The sequence below is a fragment of the Oncorhynchus gorbuscha genome, linkage group LG03 (assembly GCF_021184085.1).
Source record: "Oncorhynchus gorbuscha isolate QuinsamMale2020 ecotype Even-year linkage group LG03, OgorEven_v1.0, whole genome shotgun sequence".
NCBI lineage: Eukaryota > Metazoa > Chordata > Actinopteri > Salmoniformes > Salmonidae > Oncorhynchus > Oncorhynchus gorbuscha.
Genome location: NC_060175.1, coordinates 95,522,721 through 95,550,184, shown reverse-complemented (window position 1 = coordinate 95,550,184; position 27,464 = coordinate 95,522,721). Strand labels below are relative to the sequence as shown.

The following is a 27,464-nucleotide window of genomic DNA, read 5'->3' as shown; positions in this document are numbered from 1 at the left end:
GTATTGCAAAGTCCACGGCTCATTAATCAAGGTTTCCTTGCACTGCTTTTAATGTCTCTCTCCGCCCCCTCTCGCTCTCATTCTCTCACTGTCTTACTCTCTCTCTCCCTCTCCCTCTCTCGCTCCACCCCGCCCCCCCTCCTTTTCTCTCTTCCCCCTCCTCGCCAGGTGAAGTCGGGCTTCTTCCATGAGAGCGATGCTAAAGTAGTGGGGAAATCCATCCGCGACCGTGTCACGCTCATCAAGAAGTCCCGTGAGAGACGCCAGCAGCAGCTGCTCCAACAGCAGCAAGGCTTTGATGAGAGACGAGACTCCACCCTCACCTCCTCCTACACCAACACTTACCCCTCCTGCACCTCCTCCCTGGGGCCTGGGGTTGCTGGGCTGACAGGGCGAGGCGGGGGAGGTGGTGGGCAGGGGGAGGCTGAGGAGATACCAAAGGCAGATCAGCATACGAGGCAACAGCAGCAGATCCACAGTGGGAATCCTCTGAGCCTACCCACAGGTACTGTACGTCTCTATCAGAGGCTTACCAGATAGGTTCCTACAATACACATACACTGACTGTACAAAACATTATGAACACTTTCCTAATATTGCCAGCCCCCAGTACCCCCTTTTGCTCTCAGAACAGACACAATTCGTTGGGGACTTGGACTCAAGGTACAAGGTATCGAAAGCATTCCACAGAGATGCTGGCCCATATTGACTCCAATGTTTCCCACAGTTGTGTCAAGTTGGCTGGATGTCCTTTGGGTGGTGGACCATTCTTGGTACACACAGGAAACTTTTGAGCGTGAAAGACCCAGCAGCGTTGAAGTTTTTGGGTCCCATGTGGCTCAGTTGGTAGAGCATGGTGCTTGCAATACCAGGGTTGTGGGTGCGATTCTCAGTCTGGGGGATCAGTCTGGGAAAAAGTACAAAATGTAAAATGTTAACAAAAACCAAACCCGGTTCAAAGGCACTTAAATATTTTGTCTTGCTCATTCACCCTCTGAATGGCACACATACACAATCCATGTTTCAATTGTCTCAAGGCTTAAAAATCCTTATTTAACCTGTCTCCTCTCCTCTACATTGAAGTGGATTTAACAAGTGACATCAATAATGGATCATAGCTTTCACCTGGAATTACCTGGTCAGTCTATGTCAAGGAAGAGCAGGTGTTCATAATGTTTTGTATACAAATGCCACGTTCAAAACAACTGGAAACTCGGAAATCGCAGACTTCCGACTTCAGTGCGTTCAAAACAACCGAGAACTCGGGAAAAAAACGAGCTCCGACTGGGAAATATATATTTGAATGGTCATCCAACTCGGAATTCCAACATTGGAACTCGGGCCTCTTTCTAGAGCTCTGACTTTCCTACCTGAAAATCACTGACGTCATGATTTGACCTCGTATTTTTCAGAGTTCCCAGTTGTCTTAAACGCGTCATTAGTGTACATACAGTACCTACCACCGTAACAACATCAAACAAAGTATATTGAACATGTAACAGATACACATATTTTTGGATAAGGACAGAATGATACCAGTATAAAAAATGTGCATGAAATATTTTCAATATCCCCCAAAATGTATTGTTTCACACCTCCCATTCTATTTACTTCAGGAGGGGAGAGCATTGTCTCAGCCAGCTGTGAGTCTTATGCCAATGGCCAGAGCCAGGCGTACCCTCAGCAACGGGAGTCCTACATGCTTTCTCAATCCAACCTCCCTGCTGCTGCTTCGGCAAGTCTATGGCTACATATCAAATAGCACCCTATTCCCTATGTACTGCACTAGTTTTGACCAGGGCCATGTAGTGCACCATGTAGAGTCTAGGGTGCTATTTGGAACATACACAATGTTATGGTTGTTCCTGTTTTGGAGAATCCAGTTTACAAAGAGATTGAAATCTTATTTTCACTCAGCAACCCTGCAATCACGTTAACTTATATTGTCTATTATTTATTTTTAGGCAATTATGGACCACACCAAAATGTTCCCAATTAGTCAGAGCAGAGGAGTTCCGAATGTGCTTATTGGTCAGAGTAGTGGGATTTCCAGCATGTCCATTGGCCAAAGTGGTGATGGGGCTCCTGATGGTCAGCAGACTTACGTTCAGCCTGTTGCCATGCCAACACAGGTTTCACCAGATATACCACAGCAGTATTCACAGGTGAGTGGATCTGCATCTCTATCGACCCTGGTCTCTCAAAAACACTACAGTTTGAACCTTCCCAAATAACTCTTAATCTTCACCTTAATATTTGATCAGTTCTTTAACAATAATGACAATTCCAATTATCATAATTATGCTTTCATGTTCTTTGAAACTGTTTATAATTCTTTGATTAAATCATATGATTAATATTTACACTTACCTTCTCTCTCCACCTCAATCCTCCCTCTCCTCTCTTACCATAACTCCCTCTGCCCACCTGACCATCCCTCTGTCACCCTGCGACTACAATCCACCAACAATCTCAGTCATACCACTCAGATGGGTCACAGATTTCACAAATTGCCCCTTCCCTGTCCTACGCACCCCCAGTCTCTCCCCAAGCCCAGCTCAACATCCTCCCAGCTCCCATGTTAGCGGGGGACCCAACAGGACGAGTGGGGGCCATGGTCCCTCTCCCACAACAGGCCCAGGCCAACGTCACTCCCAATGTCATCCAGATGACACCCCAGCCTTTAACCCAGCAAGCACTGCCTGACATGATCCCACAGCAGCAGACCATTGTTCAACAACAACAACAGATACTGATTGAGCAACAGCAGCAGCAGCAAATGGAGGCTCAACAAGCCGCCCTGCTTCAGCATCATCAACAACAACATCAACAACAGGCCAGTGTAATTCCCCAGAACCAGGCGGTACAGCAACAGATGGAACAACAGCAGCAGCAACAGCAGACTATAGCAATCCAACAGCAGCAAACTACTGAGCCACAGCAGCAAGTGTATGTGCAGCAAGCTTTGGTTCAGCAGCAGCAGGCCTTACTACAACAACAACAACAATCAATGGAACAACAGCAGCATCAGGCCTTACTACAACAACAACAACAATCAATGGAACAACAGCAGCATCAGGCCTTACTACAACAACAACAACAATCAATGGAACAACAGCATCAGGCCTTACTACAACAACAACAACAATCAATGGGCAGCATCACTTACAACAACAACAATCAATGGAACAACAGCAGCATCAGGCCTTACTACAACAACAACAACAATCAATGGAACAACAGCAGCATCAGGCCTTACTACAACAACAACAACAATCAATGGAACAACAGCAGCATCAGGCCTTACTACAACAACAACAACAATCAATGGAACAACAGCAGCATCAGGCCTTACTACAACAACAACAACAATCAATGGAACAACAGCAGCATCAGGCCTTACTACAACAACAACAACAATCAATGGAACAACAGCAGCATCAGGCCTTACTACAACAACAACAATCAATGGAACAACAGCAGCATCAGGCCTTACTACAACAACAACAACAATCAATGGAACAACAGCAGCATCAGGCCTTACTACAACAACAACAACAATCAATGGAACAACAGCAGCATCAGGCCTTACTACAACAACAACAACAATCAATGGAACAACAGCAGCATCAGGCCTTACTACAACAACAACAATCAATGGAACAACAGCAGCAGCAACAACAGGGATTGTCATTGCAGCAACAGCAACAACAGGGATTGTCATTGCAGCAACAGCAATTGGATCAAACCCAAGCCTATGCGCAACCACCGCAAATTGACGTACAACAGCAGCAACAACTGCAGCAGCAGCAACAGCAGCAAATATTGTTACTACACCAACAACACCAGATAGAACATCAGCAACAACAACAAGCAATGTTACTAGAACAACAACAGCAAGTGTACATACAACAGCAGCTTGAGCAACAACAGCAACAGGCTTTGCTACAACAGCAACAACAGGCGCAACTACAACAGCACCAACTGGAGCAGCAGCAAGCGTTGTTACAACAGCAGATAATTGAGCAACAGCAGCAGCAAGCTCTGTTACAACAGCAGCAACAAGAGCAGCAGCAACAGCAAGCCTTAAAGCAACAGCAACAACAGGCACAACTACAACAGCACCAGCTAGAGCAACAGCAAGCGCTCCTACAGAAACAACAGCAACAACAACAACAACAACAACTGGAAGCTCACCAAGTGAGCCAGATACAACAACCACAAATTGATTTACAACAGCTGCAACAACAACAGCAAGCTGTGCTGAAACAACCGACCCAACTACAACAACAGGCGGTCGTCAGTCATCCAGTCAACCCACAGCACCAGCAGGCTGTGCTTCAGCAACAGTTGGAACAACAGCAAGCCATGCTACAACAGCAACAGCAACAAGTGATTTTACAGAAACAGCAATTAGAGCAACAACAGCAGCAAGCTCTGTTACAACAACAGATTGAACAACAACGGCAACAGCAGGCATTGCTACTGCAACAACAAGCGGAGAGAATTAACCAACAGGGTTTGCTACAACAGCAGCAGCAACAGATTCAACAACAGCAAGAGACTGGGCAACCGCAGCAGCACCAGCAAACCACCATAATTCAAGTACAACAAAGCGAGAAACAAGAGACCGCTTTAATTCTGCAACAATGTGAGCAGCTGCAAGCATTGATTCAACACCAACAGATTGATGTATGTATGTTGCAAAACCCTGCTTTGTTTCCACCTAGTCACACTAGCCTAGCCCAGCAGCAACTGACAGAACAACAGCAAGTGGTGCTGATACAACAACAACAACGACAACAACAAAAACAACCTATTTTACTGGAGCAACAACAACAGGTGTATGTTGCCCAGCAACATCAGCAGCACCATCAGAGCTCTGTCATTGAACCTCAGCCTCAGATCCCCCTTATGGTCCCAGCCATACCAGCAGCAGAGGTTATACAGGACATTCAGGTCCAAGCTCAGATGGCCGCCCAGGGTCAGGAAGTGATACCTGTAGCCATTCAGCTACAGATTTCCAGCCAAGCTCTACCGGCTGTAGTGCAAGCCCATGCCCAAGTCCTGGCCCAGATTCAAGCTCGGAATGAAGCTCACCCTCAGAGCCAGGGCAATGTCTCAGTCCCAGTACTCCAAGCCCAGACCCAGCCTCCACACCAAGCCCAGCCCCAGATGATCGAGGTCCAGATTCCATTTCACATGGTGGCCCCATTCCAGGCACCAAGTCCTCCGATCCCTATCCAGCCTCAGGTTCCTCTGGTACAGGCTCCCCATCAGATGCCAGCTCTAATACAGACCCAGGCACCAGGGCAGTCAGTCATCCAGCAGACCCCCCAGCCTTTGCACCCAACCCAGGCCCTGACTCAGACTCAGATTCCAGAAGTTCTTGAGACTCAGATGATGCCTCCTAAGCATCAGAGCACAGCTCTGGTCCAACCCCAACCTCCAGTTTCAATACCCCCCATGCAAAGCCAGGTCCAGCCTCAACCCCAGCACCAGTCTTTAGTGCAGCCCAGTGTTCAACTTCCAGAGGTGGTGCAGCCTCAACTCCAGCACCAGGCTCCGGCCGGCCTATTGGCACCGCAGTATGTCACTGCACTTCAGCCCACACAACAGCAAACCATGCAGCCAGTCCAACAGCAACATCAGGACATCACTCAACAAGTACCACAACAACAACAACAACAACAGCAGATACTGAAGGATCAACAACAGGAGATCACTCAACAAGTACCACAACAACAACAACAACAGCAGATACTGAAGGATCAACAACAGTTCATGCTGCAGAACCAGCAGATGATGCTGTCCCCTGGATCTGTTGGAACTGTCCATGCAGCCAAGGTCATAGACCCTACCACCTTGGGCTCTGCTTCGTCCCAACACATACAGCAACAGACTGGACAAGCTCTGCAGTCCCTTCCCCCTCAGCAGCAGCAAGTCTCAATTCCCACTCTCAACCGAAGTCAACCGACTTCTCCGCTTCCTCAGATCCCCGCACATCTGTTGCCCCAGCAGCCCACTGTTAACCCAGCACAGATAGCAGCCCCCAGTAACGTGCCCCAGCTCGGGACTCAGACTAGAGCCCTACCCCTCTACAGTCAGGTAGGAGCAGGAGGTCCTCCACCATCTCCCCAGAACCAGGCTCAGCTGACGCAGCCGCTACCCGCCCATACACACACCCAGACGGCCATGCAAGCTCTCGCAAACACTCACACCCAGACACTGGCCCAGACAAAGGTCCACACCGAGACCCAGCTCGCTGAGGCCGCATTGGTGGCTGCCACCACCGAGCAACAGCACCCTCTGAATCCCCCCCAGGCTACTTCCCTCCCTCTTCCACACATGCCCCCCCTGCCCCACTCATACAGCATCTCACCCTCACCCTGCCTCCCTGCCACCCCTCCGTCCTGATACCCCTGACCCAGAGACCCAGCCCACCCCACCAGAGAGTCAGCTAACCCTGCCTGGCCTGGCTGATGGGCCCCCGGGACCCACTTCTCCCCCCGTCTGTTGCCGCCGCTGCTGCTCAGCCCCTTGATTCTAACGCCCCCTCGCTGCTGCCCCCAACCTCAACCTCACTCCCAGACTGTGACCCTGCTCTGCTGAGCATTGCTCAGGTACAGAAGTGCATGCCACTCTACCACTACAGCAGACTGTTCCACTACTACCACTATCTGCAGCCAATAACCAGACGGTTCTAGAAATGTGAATACAGTAGAGAGAAATCCAAGGGCCGCACTCTTTTTAAGATACAGAATAAAACACATTATTTATTTTTTTGAAGAAAAGCTCCTTTTACTCAGTTATGCTAAGTATATTTGTATGGTACTTGTTCAGATTTAAACTTAGCAGTACTACAACAACATGATCAAGTGTTTTCCTTTAACTTACATTAAAATACAGTCATTTTTTATTTATTCCCAATTCAGTTCAGTTTCAGTTTTTATTAGTCAAATAATGGTTTGGCATGTATTTTTTCTTTGTGGGTTTTTGTTGTTTTCTGAATGTCTGTATGTATTTGTGTATGCGTTGGTCTGTCTGTGTGTCTGTCTCTATCTATGTGGCTCTACAGGAGAGTCCGAAACAGTCTGGCACAGAGGGACACTCCACTTCAGGGTATGTGTCACATCATTACTCTCAAAGTCGGTCCCAATTCGCTGCCTAGCTCTAGCCCCCTGGCCCTGTCACGTCAATGTTAGCACATCTATACGGTGGAAGTGATATGGCGGATGCTTCACCACTACACTGTTTATACCAATCCAGACCCTTCAGATCTGCAATCATCCAAGGGTTAAGGCCAAGGGGAAGGGCTACGGACCTGTTGTCAATTTTATACTGCTCGTTTGTTTTTCATTTTGAATGCCAAGCCCTCTTCCATGTTAGAAATGGTTATGCCCAATACTGTACATGAAGTACTAACGATAGGAGTACTATTCATTTGACCGCAGCTCTGTTCCAGACAATGGGGATGGGGATTTACAGATGTTGGCCAATGGGAAACTAGAGAGGGTGAAGTCTCAGAGGAGATTGTCCTATCGGGGACCAGAAAAAGGATCACATGCATTTCAACTGACCATGATTCAGGTATAGTATCCCTAATAGTAAAGATTTCTAAAGAAATGGTCATGTCCAAGACACAGAACAACATGGTTTCTCTTCCTGTGGTCTGTAGGTGTCCGGCTCTGGGGACAACATGGTGGAGTGTCAGCTGGAAACCCATAGCAACAAGATGGTCACCTTCAAGTTCGACACTGAGGGAGATGCACCTGAAGACATTGCAGATTACATGGTGACTAGACCAACACGCAGTTATATATGGACATTGTATGGGATTATAGCACCACAAACATCTACCTGTTTGGATATATTACATATGATATATATATTAATGTTTAATTATATTATATTGGATGGGATGAGGATTTTTGCAGCAAGCGCTCTCATTTGGTCTAATGCCAAGTTCCCCATGCAGCCTTTGTTTGGTCCATTAAGTTTAGTTTTAAAAAGTGTGTTATTTTGTGTATCCATTTGTGTATCTGTAATGGCTTGTGTAGGTGGAGGAGGATTTTGTCCGTGAATCAGAGAAAGAGACATTCGTGGAAGAGCTGAGGTCCATTGTCAAGAGAACTCAGGAAATTCTCCTCACACATCAACAGGTCTGGTTTGAAAACATTGGTTGCATCCCAAATGACACTGTATTCCCTACATAGTGCACTACTTATGTCTAGAACCCTACGGCCACTGGTCAAAAGTAGTGAACTACAGAACCCTACGGCCACTGGTCAAAAGTAGTGAACTACAGAACCCTACGGCCACTGGTCAAAAGTAGTGAACTACAGAACCCTACGGCCACTGGTCAAAAGTAGTGAACTACAGAACCCTACGGCCACTGGTCAAAAGTAGTGAACTACAGAACCCTACGGCCACTGGTCAAAAGTAGTGCACTAGAGAACCCTACGGCCACTGGTCAAAAGTAGTGAACTACAGAACCCTACGGCCACTGGTCAAAAGTAGTGAACTACAGAACCCTACGGCCACTGGTCAAAAGTAGTGCACTAGAGAACCCTACGGCCACTGGTCAAAAGTAGTGAACTACAGGACCCTATGGCCACTAGTCAAAAGTAGTGAACTACAGAACCCTACGGCCACTGGTCAAAAGTAGTGAACTACAGAACCCTACGGCCACTGGTCAAAAGTAGTGCACTAGAGAACCCTACGGCCACTGGTCAAAAGTAGTGAACTACAGGACCCTATGGCCACTAGTCAAAAGTAGTGCACTACATAGGGAGATAGGAAGGGTGCCTTTTGGGACATAACCATTATGTAATGTCTGTTTGGCTCTTTTCTACTCTAAATCTTTACAGACATACAGTTTTTAATGCTGAACACCATACACACAGTACAGACAGGGTACCATATGTCATGCTTTGAATATAATGTTGCCTTGAAACATGTCTGTCTGGTCATTTTCTCCTACCATTATGGAAACAATATGTCAGGAGCCATGTTTTATAGTACGGCAAAAATAAAAGAAGTAAAGCCTGCACACTCATGAGCTCCACCGTGTACCTTTATTAGTAAACAAATAGTGTTCCCATCCTGCAAGGTGAACACTGAACATACAGAGAGCTAATGTCATATGTTTATGGTGTATGGGGAACATACAGGGGCCCTTACAGTAGCTAATGTATTGGAGCAACCGTAACTAATCTGATTTTTTACCATGTAATTCTGCCTGTACATGTAAACTCAGCAAAAAAAGAAACGTCCTCTCACTGTCAACTGCATTTATTTTCAGCAAACCTAACATGTGTAAATATTTGTATGAACATTCAACAACTGAAACATAAACTGAACAAGTTCCACAGACATGTGACTAACAGAAATTGAATAATGTGTCCCTGAACAAAGGGGGGGTCAAAATCAAAAGTAACAGTCAGTATCTGATGTGGCCACCAGCTGCATTAAGTACTGCAGTGGATCTCCTCATGGTCTGCACCAGATTTGCCAGTTGTTGCTGTGAGATGTTACTCTTCCACCAAGGCTCCTGCAGATTCCCAGACATTTCTAGGGGGAATGGCCCTAGCCCTCACCCTCCGATCCAACAGGTCCCAGACGTGCTCAATAGGATTGAGATCCAGGCTCTTCACTGGCCATGGCAGAACAATGACATTCCTGTCTTGCAGGAAATCATGCACAGAATGAGCAGTATAGCTGGTGGCATTGTCATGCTGGAGGGTCATGTCAGGATGAGCCTGCCGAAAGGGTATCACATGAGGGAGGAGGATGTCTTCCCTGTAAAGCACAGCATTGAGATTGCCTGCAATGACAACAAGCTCAATTCGATGATGCTGTGACACACCGCCCCAGACTATGACGGACCCTCCACCTCCAAATCAATCCCTCTCCAGAGTACAGGCCTCGGTGTAATGCTCATTCCTACGATGATAAATGCGAATCTGACCATGACCCCTGGTGAGACAAAACTGCGACTCGTCAGTGAAGAGCACTTTTTGCCAGTCCTGTCTGGGTCAGCGACGGTGGGTTTGTGCCCATAGGCAACGTTGTTGCCGATGATGTCTGGTGAGGACATGCTTTACAACAGGCCTACAAGCCCTCAGTCCAGCCTCTCTCAGCCTATTGCGGAAAGTCTGAGCACTGATGGAGGGATTGTGCGTTCCTGGTGTAACTCGGGCAGTTATTGCCATCCTGTACCTGTCCCTCAGTTGTGATGTTCGGATGTACCGATCCTGTGCAAGTGTTGTTACACATTGTCTGACACTGTGAGGACGATCAGCTGTCCATCCTGTCTCCCTGTAGCGCTGTTTTAGGCATCTCACATTACGGACATTGCAATTTATTTCCCTGGCCACATCTGCAGTCCTCATGCCTCCTTGCAGCATGCCTAAGGCACGTTCACACAGATGAGCAGGGACCCTGGGCATCTTTCTTTTGGTGTTTTTCAGAGTCAGTAGAAAGGCCTCTTTAGTGTCCTAAGTTTTCATAACTGTGACCTTAATTGCCTACCGTCTGTAAGCTGTTAGTTCCACAGGTGCATTTTCATTAATTGTTTATGGTTCATTGAACAAGCATGGGAAACAGTGTTTAAACCCTTTACAATGAAAATATGTGAAGTTATTTTGATTTTTACGAACTATCTTTGAAAGACAGGGTCCTGAAAAAGGGACGTTTCTTTTTTTGCTGAGTTTATGTTAACATGGTCTGTTCTGTGTCTTCCTGTTGTCCCACCAAGACTGGCTCTATGGAACAGCTGCATGTGAGCACTCCAACAGGCACAGCAAGTGAGTTACAGTCTAAAATGGCACCTCATTCCATATATGATGCACTACTTTTGACCAGATTCCTATGACCCTTTATCAAAAGTAGTCCACTACAGATCCCCATGACCCCTTATCAAATGTAGTCCACTACAGATCCCTATGACCCCTTATCAAATGTAGTCCACTACAGATCCCTATGACCCCTTATCAAAAGTAGTCCACTACAGATCCCTATGACCCCTTATCAAAAGTAGTCCACTACAGATCCCTATGACCCTTTATCAAAAGTAGTCCACTACAGATCCCTATGACCCCTTATCAAAAGTAGTCCACTACAGATCCCCATAGCCCCTTATCAAATGTAGTCCACTACAGATCCCTATGACCCCTTATCAAAAGTAGTCCACTACAGATCCCTATGACCCCTTATCAAAAGTAGTCCACTACAGATCCCCATAACCCCTTATCAAATGTAGTCCACTACAGATCCCTATGACCCCTTATCAAAAGTAGTCCACTACAGATCCCCATGACCCTTTATCAAACGTAGTCCACTACAGTATATAAGGAATAGGGTGCTGTTTGGGAGGCAACACTTCCTCCCCTCTCCACCCCTCCCTATCTCCCTCCTCTCTCCTCTCTCCCCCCTCCCTATCTCCCTCCTCTCCCCCTCCCTATCTCCCTCTCCCCCTCCCTATCTCCCCCTCTCTCCCTCCTCTCTCCCCCTATCTCCCTCCTCTCTCCCCCTCCCTATCTCCCTCCCCTCTCCATTCCTCCCTCTCTTCCTCCCTCCTCTCTCCCTTCTTCCCCCCCCTCTCTCACTTCCTCCCTTCTCTCTCCCTTCATCCCTCCTCTCTCCCTTCCTCCATCCTCTCTCCCTCCCCTCTCCCTTCCTCCCTCCTCTATCCCTTCATCCCTCCTCTCTCCCTTCCTCCATCCTCTCTCCCTCCCCTCTCCCTTCCTCCCTCCTCTATCCCTTCCTCCCTCCCCCTCTCTCACTTCCTCCCTTCTCTCTCCCTTCATCCCTCCTCTCTCCCTTCCTCCGTCCTCTCTTCCTCCCCTCCCCTTTCCTCCCTCCTCTCTCCCTTCCTCTCATCCTCTCTCCCCTCTCCCTTCCTCTCCTCCTCTCTCCTCTCTCACTTCCTCTCCTCCTCTCTCCTCTCTCCCTTCCTCTCCTCCTCTCTCCCTTCTCCCTTTCTCTCCTCCCTCTCCCTTCCTCTCCTCCTCTCCCCCCTCTCCCTTCCTCCCTCCTCTCTTCATTCCTCACCACCACTCCTCCTATAGGCTATAATCTACTGATCATAGAATAAAAAATACAAATGAGAAGATACAAGTAAGATAAAAGCGAAAGATTAAAACTGAATTGCCCCTTTACATTTTCATAAAATAGATGATATTGTAATAAACATTTTACATAGTTCCATTGACGTGATGCAATATCTCTCTATCTTCTTGTTGAAATACTGTTGTTTTTTTACACTCAAATAGCAGTCGATACAAACAGAAATGAATGTGTATACAACATTTTAATGGACAAGAGTAACATAATAAAACAAACAAGAGAAACTATTTAAATCAATAATGTCCCGTGGTCTTAAAGCCACTCATTATTCAAAGAGCAGAAATATGGGATTGGTGACCTCAGTCTGTTTGTTTTGGCTGCTAGTGTTCCTGCCTGTCAATGTGTTTCGGTCAGGGTGTATCCAGTCCTTGAATTTAGATTTTAAGAGGCTGACTTTGAAGATGGTGAAGAGTTGTGTCCATCTTTGTTGAAACCGGGATAGGGACAGGGTCATCATGCTCTCTTCTACTAGACTATACATGGTCATAACATGGTGATTTGACAAATGTGGCTTAACGCTTTTGCCCTTCTTTATAAAGCATTATGAATGATTTCTGATTAAGGAAGCTTCATTTAGCCTTTTTTTCATTAAAGTGGGATCTTTTTATACAGGATTTCTCTTTATCTTCCAGCACCCCAGTCAAGCATCTCTGTAGGCCAGGATCAATTTGAAGGCTTTTCCATGCGAAATGAAGGCTTTTCCATGCGGGAAATTGCCAAAAAACTGAAGATCTCGTACAACGCTGTGTACTACTCCCTTCACAGAACACGCAAACTGGCTCTAACCAGAATAGAAAGAGGAGTGGGAGGCCCAGGTGCACAACTGAGCAAGAGGACAAGTACATTAGAGTGTCTAGTTTGGGAAACAGATGCCTCACAGGTCTACAACTGGCAGCTTCATTAAATAGTACCAGCAAAACACCAGTCTCAACATCAAGAGTGAAGAGGCGACTCCGGGATGCTGGCCTTCTAGGCAGAGTTTCTCTGTCCAGTGTCTGTGTTCTTTTGCCCATCTTAATCTTTTATTTTTATTGGCCAATCTGAGATATGGCTTTTTCTTTGCAACTCTACCTAGAAGGCCAGCATCCTGGAGTCGCCTCTTCACTGTTGACATTGAGACTGGTGTTTTGCGGGTTCTAATTAATGAATAATAATAATAATAATATAATAATAATATGGTCCTGTGTAGCTCAGTTGGTAGAGCATGGCGCTTGTAACGCCAGGGTAGTGGGTTCGATCCCCGGGACCACCCATACGTAGAATGTATGCACACATGACTGTAAGTCGCTTTGGATAAAAGCGTCTGCTAAATGGCATATATTATTATATTATATTATTATTATTATATTATTATTATTATTATTAATTAATGAAGCCGCCAGTTGAGGACTTGTGAAGCGTCGGTTTCTCAAAAACAAGGACCTTTCTAAGTGACCCCAAACTATATGTGTGTGTATATATATATATATATATATATATATATATATATATATATATATATATATATATATATATATATATATATATATATATATATATATATATACAGTTGAAGGCAGAAGTTTACACAGACTTAGGTTGGAGTCATTAAAACTCATTTTTCAACGACTCCACAAATGTCTTGTTAACAAACTATAGTTTTGGCAAGTCGGTTAGGACATCTACTTTGTGCATGACACAAGTCATTTTTCCAACAATTGTTTGCAAACAGATTATTTCACTTATAATTCACTGTATCACAATTCCAGTGGATCAGAAGTTTACATACACTAAGTTGACTGTGCCTTTAAACAGCTTGGAAAATTCCACAAAATTATGTCATGGCTTTAAAAGCTTCTGTTAGGTTAATTTACATAATTTGAGTCAATTGGAGATGTACCTGTGGATGTATTTCAAGGCCTACCTTCAAACTCAGTGCCTCTTTGATTGACATCATGGGAAAATCAAAAGAAATCAGCCTAGACTTCAGAAAAAAAAATGTCGACCTCCACAAGTCTGGTTCATCCTTGGGAGCAATTTCCAAACCCCTGAAGGTACCATGTTCATCTGTACAAACAATAGTACGCAAGTATAAACACCATGGGACCACTCAGCCGTCATACTGCTCAGGAAGGAGACGCATTCTGTCTCGGAGAGATTAACGTACTTTGGTGCGAAAAGTGCAAATCAGTCATAGAACAACAGCAAATGACCTTGTGAAGATGCTGGAGGAAACAAGTACAAAAGTATCTATATCCACAGTAAAACGAGTCCTATAAAGACATAACCTGAAAGGCCGCTCAGCAAGGAAGAAGCCACTGCTCCAAAACCGCCATAAAAAAACAGACTACGGTTTGCAACTGCACATGGGGACAAAGATCATACTTTTTGGTCTGATGAAATAAAAATAGAACTGTTTGGCCATAATGATCATCATTATGTTTGGAGGAAAAAGGGGGAGGCTTTCAAGTCGAAGAACACCATCCCAACCGTGAAGCCCGGGGGTGACAGCATCATGTTGCGGGGGTGCTTTGCTGCAGGACAGACTGCTGGACTTATCAAAATAGATGGCATCATGAGGTAGGAAACTTATGTGGCTGTATTGAAGCAACATCTCAAGACATCAGTCAGGAAGTTAAATGGGTCTTCCAAATGGACAATGACCCCAAACATACTTCCAAAGTTGTTGCAAAATGGCTTAAGGACAACAATGTCAAGGTATTGGAGTGGCCATCACAAAGCCCTGACCTCAATCACATAGAAAATTTGTGGGCAGAACTGAAAAAGCGTGTGCGAGCAAGGAGGCCTACAAACCTGACTCAGTTACACCATTACTGTCAGGAGGAATGGGCCAACATTCACCCAACTTATTGTGGGAAGCTTGTGGAAGGCTACCTGAAACGTTTGAACGAAGTTAAACAATTTAAAGGCAATGCTACCAAATACGAATTGAGTTTATATAATCTTTTGACCCACTGGGAATGTGATGAAATAAATAAAAGCTGAAATAAATCATTATTATTCTGACATTTCACTTTCTTAAAATAAAGTGGTGATCCTGACTGACCAAAGACAGGGAATTTTTACTCTGATTAAATGTCAGGAATTGTGAAAAACTGAGTTTAAATGTATTTGGATGAGGTGTATGTAAAAATCAGACTCCAACTGTATGTATATTTATTTATAAAAATAATAAAATCAGAACTTAGTCTGGTCTCAATTTACAGTTGAGAGTTAGAATAGTAGAATACAGCAGGTGCAATTTCAAAATGTGGTTGTGCATCAGTAGTTTTTCTCGTACGTCAGTCACGGACAGTCACACAATTAGTTCATGTCAGCTAACATTTTTTGGGGATTGGTAAGTTAGTTCAGCGGCCAGCTATTTAAACTTGTAGTAATCATGGTCAAATTACCGACCACAGGGCCACCATTGATTTTGTTAGTCACTCTCACTCAGATATCATATTAAAAACTGCAAACATTTCTCTCCACGTTATGGCAAAATGTGTAGAATTACATGAAATTAGTTGTTGTAACATTGAAAAATGTTAATGACAATGGCAACAAGCTTCGGTCCCCCAAAAGGCTAGAGATAGCTCTGACTGTGTGGGTGTGGATGTGGGTACACAGACTCGCAAGCCACTTCGACCCTTCATGAGGAATTTCGATCCATCAAAGTTGCCTATCCCTGCTATAAGCTTTATGAAGTGTTGATGAAGCATTGAAAGTTGAAGTTAGTTTAAAGTGGGACCTTCTTTATGTTATTTCTCTCTGTCTGCCAGTGGATTCAGAACCTCCCTTGAAAAAAACATTATGAATGATTCTGAATGACTTCTAAAACATTTATGTAGGCTTTATAAAGTGTTTAATGAAACCTTGAAAGTTGTAGTTAGTTTAAAATGGGCCTTTTTATATATTATTTTATGTTCCAGTGGACGGGGCGCCTCAGTCATCTCCGGTGGGCAGATGGAGGTTCTTCATCAACCAGACCATCAGACACAGAGACTCCACATCAAACCAGGGAGGAGCGTCAACCCCTCCACCTCTCTCGACCGGCGAGGTCAGGGTGCCTCAGCCTACAGACACTGACCCAGGTACAGTAACAGGATGACACCTGGGCCTGGGCTAACAGTCATTTAACACTGGGCAGTCATACCCTTTTCACACTACCAAGCCCTCCTGAAAACCAGTAGGGGTTGAAATATTTTCTGAATTGTCTTGTGCAGTTAGTGTCCTGCTCTGTTAATGGGCTTTGCACTGTACAGAAAATGTACATTTTCTAACACAGTTCCAGCAACTAGGGTGGAAGCGTAACCAGGCCAGCGTAGTACGGCTGGGCTCTGCTCAGTAGTGTGAAGATGGTACATTCTGCTGTGTTTGGTTCTGTCTGTTGAGTAACACCAACTAACCCTCTGTACCTCCTCTCTCTGGTCTGCTTTGATTGGTCGACACACTCTAGAGTGGGATGGAGGATCCCAGAGATCGGACTCCTCCTTTGCTGAAATGGTTTCCTCTCCTCCTATCTGCCCCACCTCCACCTTGTGTGCCCTGGCCTCTGCCTCCTCCCCCCCTGCCTCCACCTGCGTCTCTACCATTTCTACCCCTGCCTCCATGTCTGCCCCCCCAGCCACTGCTGCCCCCACTCCTGACACGACTGCCTCTGCTGCCTCTGACAGAAGTGTTTCTGACCTGGCTTCTACTAGTGGAGCTGTTGCCTCAGTCCTACACCCAGTCCCTGCTGCCTCAGTCCTACACCCAGTCCCTGCTGCCTCAGCTGGTCTAGACCTGCAGGCTTCCATCCACCAAATTTCCAGTACAACCACAGAAACATCCTCCATTCCAACCCATGTCCCAAACACCGCTACCAACCTCCCAGTCCCTGCCATGGTAGCTGCTTCTGCCACCATTGTGCCCTCTACCACAGGCTGTCTAACTGAAGCTCTGACCTGCTCCATGGTGAGCCAGGGCCAAGGCCCAAGCCTGGGGGATGTAGTGACGGTGGCAGCCCCAGGGCAGTGTGTGTCTGGTGGGGGCCACTCATCCACCGGCTCCATCTACCCTCCAGTGGCTGTGGCTACAGCTATGGCCTCTCCTCCTGCCGGCCATGCAGTTCTGGAGCAGCAGCAAAACACTCTGCCTCAGATTCAGTGCATGGCAACCCAGCCTCAAGCTCTGCCTCAGATTCAGTGCATGGCAACCCAGCCTCAAGCTCTGCCTCAGATTCAGTGCATGGCAACCCAGCCTCAAGCTCTGCCTCAGATTCAGTGCATGGCAACCCAGCCTCAAGCTCTGCCTCAGGCCCAGGTCCAGTTACAACAGCAGCTCCAGACAATGCAACAGGTACAGCAGCAGCAACAGCAACAACAACAACAAACCCTGCAGGCTGTGCAACTTCAACAGGTACAGCAACAACAGCAAGTGTACCAAGAGCAGATACAACTGCAGCATCAGCAGCAGCAACAAGCGTTGCAAAAATCTATTGAACAATTGCAGATGCTGCAACAGCAACAACTACAGCCACAACAACAACAACAGCAACAACAAGAGCAACAGCAGCAGTCTCAGCTACATTTACAGCCCCAGCTCAGTCAGACAAAGCCATTACAAAAACAGTGTATGTCCCTGCAACCACAGACAGAGATGTTGCCACTGGCACTACAACAACAGATACACCAACTGCCTGTCCAAATGCAGAACACACAGTGCAACACACAGTTACACATTCAACAGCCACAGCTACACCAGTTACCACCACAACAACAACTACACCAGTTACCACCACCACAACAACAGCCACAGCTACACCAGTTACCACCACAGCAACAACTACACCAGTTACCACCACAACAACAGCCACAGCTACACCAGTTACCACAACAACAACAACAGGCACAGCTACACCAGTTACCACCACAACAACAGCCACAGCTACCCCAGTTACCCCAACAACAACAGCCACAGCTACACCAGTTACCACAACAACAACAGCCACAGCTACACCAGTTACCACCACAACAACAGCCACAGCTACACCAGTTACCACCACAACAACAGCCACAGCTACCCCAGTTACCACAACAACAACAGGCACAGCTACAACAGTTACCACAACAACAACAGCCACAGCTACACCAGTTACCACAACAACAACAGCCACAGCTACCCCAGTTACCCCAACAACAACAGCCACAGCTACACCAGTTACCACAACAACAACAGCCACAGCTACACCAGTTACCACAACAACAACAACAGCCACAGCTACACCAGTTACCACAACAGCCACAGCTACACCAGTTACAACCACAACAACAACAGCCACAGCTACACCAGTTACCACAACAACAACAGCCACAGCTACACCAGTTACCACAACAGCCACAGCTACACCAGTTACCACCACAACAACAACAGCCACAGCTACACCAGTTACCACAACAACAACAACAGCCACAGCTACACCAGTTACCACAACAGCCACAGCTACACCAGTTACCACCACAACAACAACAGCCACAGCTACACCAGTTACCACAACAACAACAGGCACAGCTACACCAATTACCACAACAGCCACAGCTACACCAGTTACCACCACAACAACAACAGCCACAGCTACACCAGGTACCACAACAACAACAACAGCAAAAGGCAGCGATTGACCTGCAGCAACTGCATCAGCAACAGTTAGGTCTGGAACAGGCACTAGATATTCAGCAGCAACAGGAAATGTTCCAACAACAGTCTTTTATGGCTGGAACTGCCATACAGGAAGATGTGTTACAGCAGCAACCTGCGCTGCTAGGCCAGTCAGTGAACCAACAGTATGTCCAACAACAACCAGTACAGCTACTAAACATGGCACTGGTGCAACACCAGCAAGCTCATCAACAACAACAACAACAACAAGAGGTTAACCCTCAGCAGAAGAATCAGGTGCCCCAGCAGGAGCAGCCGTCTTTCCAACCGTCAGAGTGGGAGCTGTCTACATGGGAGGCCATTGTGACCGAGGATAAAGTCAGTCACTCTGCACCTCTACACCACTCCTCAGACTCCACTCTGCCCCTCAACATTAACACAACCTCCGATGCCCCCCTACACCCCCTCTCCCTCACCCTGACACCCTCCCCGGTCCAACCATCCTCTGTGGCTGAGTCGGACAGCGAGGGCCCTCCCAAAATCGAGTTTGTAGACAACCGCATTAAGACTCTGGATGAAAAGCTGAGGAACTTGTTGTATCAGGAGTATAGTAGTGGGGCAGCTGTGACGGGGGGAGCTGCTGTGGTTTCTACCTCAGGTCCCACCGCAGTGTCAGCAGCCTCCACATCGGCAGGAGGGGTCAAATCCTCGGAGCCGCAATCGCTCCATCTCTCCTCCTTCCCTACTCCTGCCTCCTCCTCCTCAGACACCTCTCCTCATTCCTCCTCCTCCACCACCTCCTCCACCACCTCCCGCTCCTCCTCTACCTCTCCTGACCTGGAGAGGGGGAGAGGAGTGGGGGAGGAGGCTCCTCCAACAGGCCCGGTGGAGCAGCAGCCCGCCCCGTCTCTCTCCTCCACTTCCCCCCCTTCCTCTCCCCTGGCCCCGCCACATGGAGACTCTACCGGGCCACCGCCTATCCCTGGAGAACCCACCTTTCTTGTAAGTGAGGTGCACATATCTGAATAGTGTTTGATTGACTTCTTCCTGAAACATTTAGTAAAGATCACTGCTTTGATTGCCTTGTTGTTATAAATTGATAGATACATGTATTTTTCAATGCTATGGTTCTTGTAATGTACTTATGATATTTCAGTATCTCTCCTTTTCTCTCTGAGTGTCTCTACCATTACCCCCATGGCTCCAGCCACTCTTACCTTATCGCTGTGTTACCTATCCCCTCCAGGCTGCCCCCTCTCACTCTGACACCAGTACCCCAGGAGAAGTCACTACGTGGCCCCCCAATCTGCACCCCGTCCCCCTGGGCCATGGACTGCCACAGCATAATGCAGGAGGTGGATATTTTGGCCTAAACCTGACATGTCCTAGTATCAGAAATCCCGTTAGCAAGAAATCCTGGACTCGCAAATTCAAAAGCTGGGCGTGCAAACTGCGCCACTCCGCCAGCTTGTTCAAGAAGCCCAGAGTCAAGCAAGGTAGCGTGATTATAGAGAGAGAGAGAGAGAGAGAGAGAGAGAGAGAGAGAGAGAGAGAGAGAGAGAGAGAGAGAGAGAGAGAGAGAGAGAGAGAGAGAGAGAGAGAGAGAGAGAGAGAGAGAGAGAGAGAGAGAGAGGTTGAATGGGGTGTTTGTTGGTGGGTGTGTTTATCTAAAATACAAATGTTGTCTAGTTACCTTTAGTGTAATTCTGTTTAGTGTAACATAATCTTTATGGTTTGCATGGGGGGGGTTACTCACCCTGCCTGGGCCTGCATGAGGGGGTTTACTCACCCTGCATGACGGGGGTTACTCACCCTGGCACTGCCTGGGCCTACATGAGGGGGGTTACTCACCCTGCCTGAGGGAGGTTACTCACCCTGCCTGGGCCTGCATGAGGGGGGTTACTCACCCTGCCTGAGGGAGGTTACTCACCCTGCCTGGGCCTGCATGAGGGGGGTTACTCACCCTGCCTGAGGGAGGTTACTCACCCTGCCTGGGCCTGCATGAGGGGGGTTACTCGCCCTGCCTCAGCCTGCATTAGGCCAGAATAATGTAGAAAAGCAGAGAGAAGAAAGAGAGAGATGGGGGGATCAAATCAAACTTTATTTGTCACAAGCACCGAATGCAACAAGTGCAGTGTAGTGTGCTTACTTACAAGCCCTTAACCAACAGTGCAGTTCAAGAAAGAGTTATGAAAATATTTACCAAGTAGACTAAAATAAAAAGTAATAATAAAAAGTAACAAAATAACAATAAGCAGGTTATATACAGGGGGTACTGGTACAGAGTCAATGTGGAGTCTATATACAGGGGATACCGGTACTGAGTCAATGTGGAGTCTATATACAGGGGGTACTGGTACAGAGTCAATGTGGAGTCTATATACAGGGGGTACCGGTACTGAGTCAATGTGGAGTCTATATACAGGGGGTACCGGTACTGAGTCAATGTGGAGTCTATATACAGGGGGTACTGGTACAGAGTCAATGTGGAGTCTATATACAGGGGATACCGGTACTGAGTCAATGTGGAGTCTATATACAGGGGGTACTGGTACAGAGTCAATGTGGAGTCTATATACAGGGGATACCGGTACTGAGTCAATGTGGAGTCTATATACAGGGGGTACTGGTACAGAGTCAATGTGGAGTCTATATACAGGGGATACCGGTACTGAGTCAATGTGGAGTCTATATACAGGGGGTACTGGTACAGAGTCAATGTGGAGTCTATATACAGGGGGTACCGGTACTGAGTCAATGTGGAGTCTATATACAGGGGGTACCGGTACTGAGTCAATGTGGAGTCTATATACAGGGGGTACTGGTACAGAGTAGAAGCTGTTCAGCAGTCTTATGGCTTGGGGGTAGAAGCTGTTCAGCAGTCTTATGGCTTGGGGGTAGAAGCTGTTCAGCAGTCTTATGGCTTGGGGGTAGAAGCTGTTCAGCAGTCTTATGGCTTGGGGGTAGAAGCTGTTCAGCAGTCTTATGGCTTGGGGGTAGAAGCTGTTCAGCAGTCTTATGGCTTGGGGGTAGAAGCTGTTCAGCAGTCTTATGGCTTGGGGGTAGAAGCTGTTCAGCAGTCTTATGGCTTGGGGGTAGAAGCTGTTCAGCAGTCTTATGGCTTGGGGGTAGAAGCTGTTCAGCAGTCTGTTCAGCTGTTCAGCAGTCTTATGGCTTGGGGGTAGAAGCTGTTCAGCAGTCTTATGGCTTGGGGGTAGAAGCTGTTCAGCAGTCTTATGGCTTGGGGGTAGAAGCTGTTCAACAGTCTTATGGCTTGGGGGTAGAAGCTGTTAAGGAGCCTTTTGGTCCTAGACTTGGTGCTCCGGTACCGCTTGCCGTGCGGTAGCAGAGAGAACAGTCTATGACTTGGTGCTCCGGTACCGCTTGCCGTGCGGTAGCAGAGAGAACAGTCTATGACTTGGGTGACTGGAGGATTTGACACTTTTTTGGGATTTCCTTTGACACTGCCTAGTATATAGGTCCTGGATGGCAGGACACTTGGCCCCAGCGATGTACTGGGAGGAGGAGGAGGAGGAGGAGGAGGAGGAGGAGGAGGAGTAGGAGGAGGAGATAAGAGGAGAGTGTAGGAAGAAAGAGAGATGGGGGGGGATGAGGAGGAGGAGGAGGAGGAGATAAGAGGAGAGTGTAGGAAGAAAGAGAGAGATGTTCAGCAGTCTTATGGGGGATGAGGAGGAGGAGAGAAAGAGAGAGTGTAGGAAGAAAGAGAAAGGGGGTTGAGGAGGAGGAGAGAAGAGGAGAGGAGAGTGTAGGAAGAAAGAGAAAGGGGGGTTGAGGAGGAGGAGAGAAGAGGAGAGGAGAGTGTAGGAAGAAAGAGAAAGGGGGTTGAGGAGGAGGAGAGAAGAGGAGAGGAGAGTGTAGGAAGAAAGAGAAAGGGGGGTTGAGGAGGAGGAGAGAAGAGGAGAGGAGAGTGTAGGAAGAAAGATAAAGGGTGTTATGCAGGTGAATGAGGACCCAAAAGCGACTTGGCGAAAACAGAGTCTTTATTCCAGTAAAGGAAATAGGCAATACTCCTAGACAAATCAGAGCAGAAAACAAAACATAAAAAACTAATTCCACTCGTAGTGACGAGGACAGACTGGAGACTCGACCATAAACTGTAGGTTGCCTCGGGAAGGCACCGACCGTAGCAGACTCAGACACCTGCTCACACGCAGCATCTGAGGGAAACAAGACACAGCACGGCAAACAATATACAAGGATCTGACAGGACAGAAACGGAAGACAAGGGGAGAAATAGGGACTCTAATCAGAGGGCAAGATACGGAACAGGTGTGAAAAGATTAGATGATTGATTAGGGGAATAGGAACAGCTGGGAGCAGGAACGGAACGATAGAGAGAAGAGAGAGAGGGAGGGAGAGAGAAAAAAGGGAACGAACCTAAAAAGACCAGCAGGGGGAAAACGAACGGAAGGGAAAGCAAAATGACAAGACAATATAAGACAAAACATGACAGTACCCCCCCCACTCACCGAGCGCCTCCTGGCGCTCTCGAGGAGGGACACTGGCGGCAACGGAGGAAATCATAGATCACAAACGGTCCAGCACGTCCCGAGAAAGAACCCAACTCCTCTCCTCAGGACCGTAACGGAAAACGATAAAAAGGGAAACTAGGGTACTACTCTAAAAAAAAAATGAGACACGGGTAGAGAACTGAAAGCTTTAGAGCAAACAGGACCAAACAGGCCAGGAGAGTAACAACTAGGGACAGACTGAGACACAGCAAGGGCAGGAACAAGAACAGGAGAGATGCGGTGGCAGGGAACAGACTGGGACCCAGCAAGACCAGGAGCAGAAGCAGAAAAAAAATTACCAGATTTATTCTGCGCGCAGTCCGAACACGCAGCCACGAAACGGCGCGTGTCACGCTCCTGAGTAGGCCACCAAAAGCGCTGGCGAATAGAAGCAAGAGTACCTCGAACGCCGGGATGGCCAGCTAACTTGGCAGAGTGAGCCCACTGAAGAACAGCCAGACGAGTAGAAACAGGAACGAAAAGAAGGTTACTAGGACAAGCGCGCGGCGACGCAGTGTGCGTGAGTGCTTGCTTAACCTGTCTCTCAATTCCCCAGACAGTCAACCCGACAACACGCCCAACAGGAAGGATCCCCTCGGGAACAGTAGAAGCCACAGAAGAACTAAAGAGACGGGATAAAGCATGAGGCTTGGTGTTCTTAGTACCCGGGCAATAAGAAATAACGAACTCGAAACGAGCGAAAAACAACGCCCAACGAGCATGACGCGCATTCAGTCGTTTGGCAGAACGGATGTACTCAAGGTTCCTTTGGTCAGTCCAAACGACAAAAGGAACGGTCGCCCCCTCCAACCACTGTCGCCATTTGCCTAGGGCTAAACGGATGGCGAGCAGTTCACGGTTAGCCACATCATAGTTACGTTCCGACGGTGACAGGCGATGAGAAAAATACGCGCAAGGGTGGACCCCATCGTCAGTATCGGAGCGCTGGGACAGAATGGCTCCCACGCCCACCCCCGACGCGTCAACCTCGACAATAAACTGTTTAGTGATGTCAGGTGCAACAAGGATAGGAGCGGATGCAAAACGCTTCTTGAGGAGATCAGAACAACAATCATACGACCGGTGAGGAGGAAGGGAGTTGGTTCTGGACCGACTGAAGACCGTGCGCAGACCATGATATTCCTCCGGCACTCCTGTCAAATCACCAGGTTCCTCCTGTGAAAAGGGAGCAGAACAAACAGGAGGAATAGCAGACATTAAACACTTCACATGACAAGAAACGTTCCAGGAAAGGATAGAATTACTAGACCAATCAAAAGAAGGATTATGACACACTAGCCAGGGATGACCCAAAACAACAGGTGTAAAAGGTGAACAAAAAATCAAAAAGAAATGGTCTCACTATGGTTACCAGATACAGTGAGGGTTAAAGGTAGTGTTTCACATAATATACTGGGGAGAGGACTACCATCCAAGGCAAACATGACCGTGGGCTCCCCTAACTGTCTGAGAGGAATGTCATGTTCCCGAGCCCAGGCTTCGTCCATAAAACAGCCCTCCGCCCCAGAGTCTATTAATGCACTGCAGGAAGCTGCCGATCCGGTCCAGCGTAGATGGACCGGTAAGGTAGAACAGGTACTTGACGGAGAGGACCGTCTAGTAGCGCTTATCAGTCGCCCTCCGCTTACTGATGAGCTCTGGCCTTTAACTGGACATGAAATGACAAAATGACCAGCGGAACCGCAATAGAGACAGAGGCGGTTGGTGATTCTCCGTTCCCTCTCCTTAGTCGAAATGCGAATACCCCCCAGCTGCGTGGGCTCAACACCTGAGTCAGTGGGGAAAGATGGTAGTGTCGGAGAGAGGGGAGACACAGTTAACGCGAGCTCTCTTCTATGAGCTCGGTGACGAAGATCTACCCGTCGTTCAATGCGAATAGCGAGTTCAATCAAAGAATCCACGCTGGATGGAACCTCCCGAGAGAGAATCTCATCCTTAACCTTAGCGTGGAGTCCCTCCAGAAAACGAGCGAGCAACGCCTGCTCGTTCCAGTTACTGGAGGCAGCAAGAGTGCGAAACTCTATAGAGTAATCCGTTATGGATCGATTACCTTGACATAGGGAAGACAGGGACCAGGAAGCTTCTTTCCCAAAAACTGAACGATCAAAAACCCTTATCATCTCCTCTTTAAAGTTCAGATAATTGTTAGTACACTCAGCGCTTGCCTGTCATGTTTTGTCTTATATTGTCTTGTCATTTTGCTTTTCCTTCTGTTCGTTTTCCCCCTGCTGGTCTTTTTAGGTTCGTTCCCCTTTTTCTCTCTCCCTTCCTCTCTCTCTTCTCTCTATCGTTCCGTTCCTGCTCCCAGCTGTTCCTATTCCCCTAATCAATCATTTAGTCTTCCCACACCTGTTCCCTATCTTTTCCCCTGATTAGAGTCCCTATTTCTCCCCTTGTTTTCCGTTTCTGCCCTGTCGGATCCTTGTATATTGTTCACCGTGCTGTGTCTTTGTATCGCCCTGTCGTGTCGTGTTTCCCTCAGATGCTGCGTGGTGAGCAGGTGTCTGAGTCTGCATCGGTCAAGTGCCTTCCCGAGGCAACCTGCAGTTTATTATCGAGTCTCCAGTCAGTTCTCGTGATTACGAGTGAAATTGTTTTATGCTTTATTTACCGCTCCGAATTGTCTAGGAGTATTGCTATTTCCTTAAACTGGATTAAAGACTCTGTTTTCGCCAAGTCGCTTTTGGGTCCTCATTCACCTGCATAACATTGCCTCCCAGATAGCTGTGCCCCACTGCCGAGCCCGACCAGTAAGGAGTGATATGACGTAGGCAATCCGAGCTCTCTCTCTTGAGTATGTGTTGGGTTGGAGAGAGAACACTATATCACACTGGGTGAGAAAGGAGCGGCACTCAGTGGGCTGCCCAGAATAACATGGTGGGTTATTAACCCTAGGTTCCGGAGGCTCGGAAGACCCGGAAGTAGCTGGTGGCACAAGACGAAGACTCTGATACTGTCCTGAGAGGTCGGAGACCTGAGCGGCCAGGGTCTCAACGGCATGCCGAGCAGCAGACAATTCCTGCTCGTGTCTGCCGAGCATCGCTCCCTGGAACTCGAGAGTAGAGTAGAGAGAATCCATAGTCGCTGGGTCCATTCTTGGTCGGATCCTTCTGTTATGCAGGTGAATGAGGACCCAAAAGCGACTTGGCGAAAACAGAGTCTTTATTCCAGTAAAGGAAATAGGCAATACTCCTAGACAAATCAGAGCAGAAAACAAAACATAAAAAACTAATTCCACTCGTAGTGACGAGGACAGACTGGAGACTCGACCATAAACTGTAGGTTGCCTCGGGAAGGCACCGACCGTAGCAGACTCAGACACCTGCTCACACGCAGCATCTGAGGGAAACAAGACACAGCACGGCGAACAATATACAAGGATCCGACAGGACAGAAACGGAAGACAAGGGGAGAAATAGGGACTCTAATCAGAGGGCAAGATACGGAACAGGTGTGAAAAGATTAGATGATTGATTAGGGGAATAGGAACAGCTGGGAGCAGGAACGGAACGATAGAGAGAAGAGAGAGAGGGAGGGAGAGAGAAAAAAGGGAACGAACCTAAAAAGACCAGCAGGGGGAAAACGAACGGAAGGGAAAGCAAAATGACAAGACAATATAAGACAAAACATGACAAAGGGGGTTGAGGAGGAGGAGAGAAGAGAAGAGGAGAGTGTAGGAAGAAAGAGAAAGGGGGGTTGAGGAGGAGGAGAGAAGAGAAGAGGAGAGTGTAGGAAGAAAGAGAAAGGGGGGGTGAGGAGGAGGAGAGAAGAGGAGAGTGTAGGAAGAAAGAGATGGACAATATAAGGAGGCTGATGATGAGTTTACATCTGTAACCCTGGAGATTGGAATTGCACCTGGCTACTTGCTGCACCCAGGATATGAGAGCATTAGACCCCTTTATGACCCCCACCAGCCCCACTCTGCTCTCAGAGGGTAAAGGCCACTGCACACTGCTCAGTCAGTGCCCACCACATAGCAACCACACACTGCTCAGTCAGTGCCCACCACATAGCAACCACACACTGCTCAGTCAGTGCCCACCCCATAGCAACCACACACTGCTCAGTCAGTGCCCACCACATAGCAACCACACACTGCTCAGTCAGTGCCCACCACATAGCAACCACACACTGCTCAGTCAGTGCCCACCACATAGCAACCAC

General features: G+C 47.6%; 1 protein-coding gene across 3 annotated transcripts in view; it reads left to right on the top strand.

The window, feature by feature from the left end:
- The window catches only part of LOC124032298 (serine/threonine-protein kinase WNK3-like), a 113,350-nt gene that overhangs the window by 73,361 nt on the left and 12,525 nt on the right, over positions 1-27,464 (top strand). For 2 of the 3 annotated variants that reach the window (XM_046344586.1, XM_046344585.1), the window contains exons 8-16: positions 169-505; positions 1,617-1,735; positions 1,965-2,165; positions 7,079-7,122; positions 7,455-7,590; positions 7,679-7,795; positions 8,061-8,162; positions 16,041-16,202; positions 19,994-20,243. In XM_046344586.1, coding sequence (XP_046200542.1) covers positions 169-505; positions 1,617-1,735; positions 1,965-2,165; positions 7,079-7,122; positions 7,455-7,590; positions 7,679-7,795; positions 8,061-8,162; positions 16,041-16,202; positions 19,994-20,243 — 1,468 coding nt within the window. The remainder of the gene's footprint in view (positions 1-168; positions 506-1,616; positions 1,736-1,964; positions 2,166-7,078; positions 7,123-7,454; positions 7,591-7,678; positions 7,796-8,060; positions 8,163-16,040; positions 16,203-19,993; positions 20,244-27,464) is intronic. The other variant, XM_046344587.1, reaches the window with a different exon arrangement.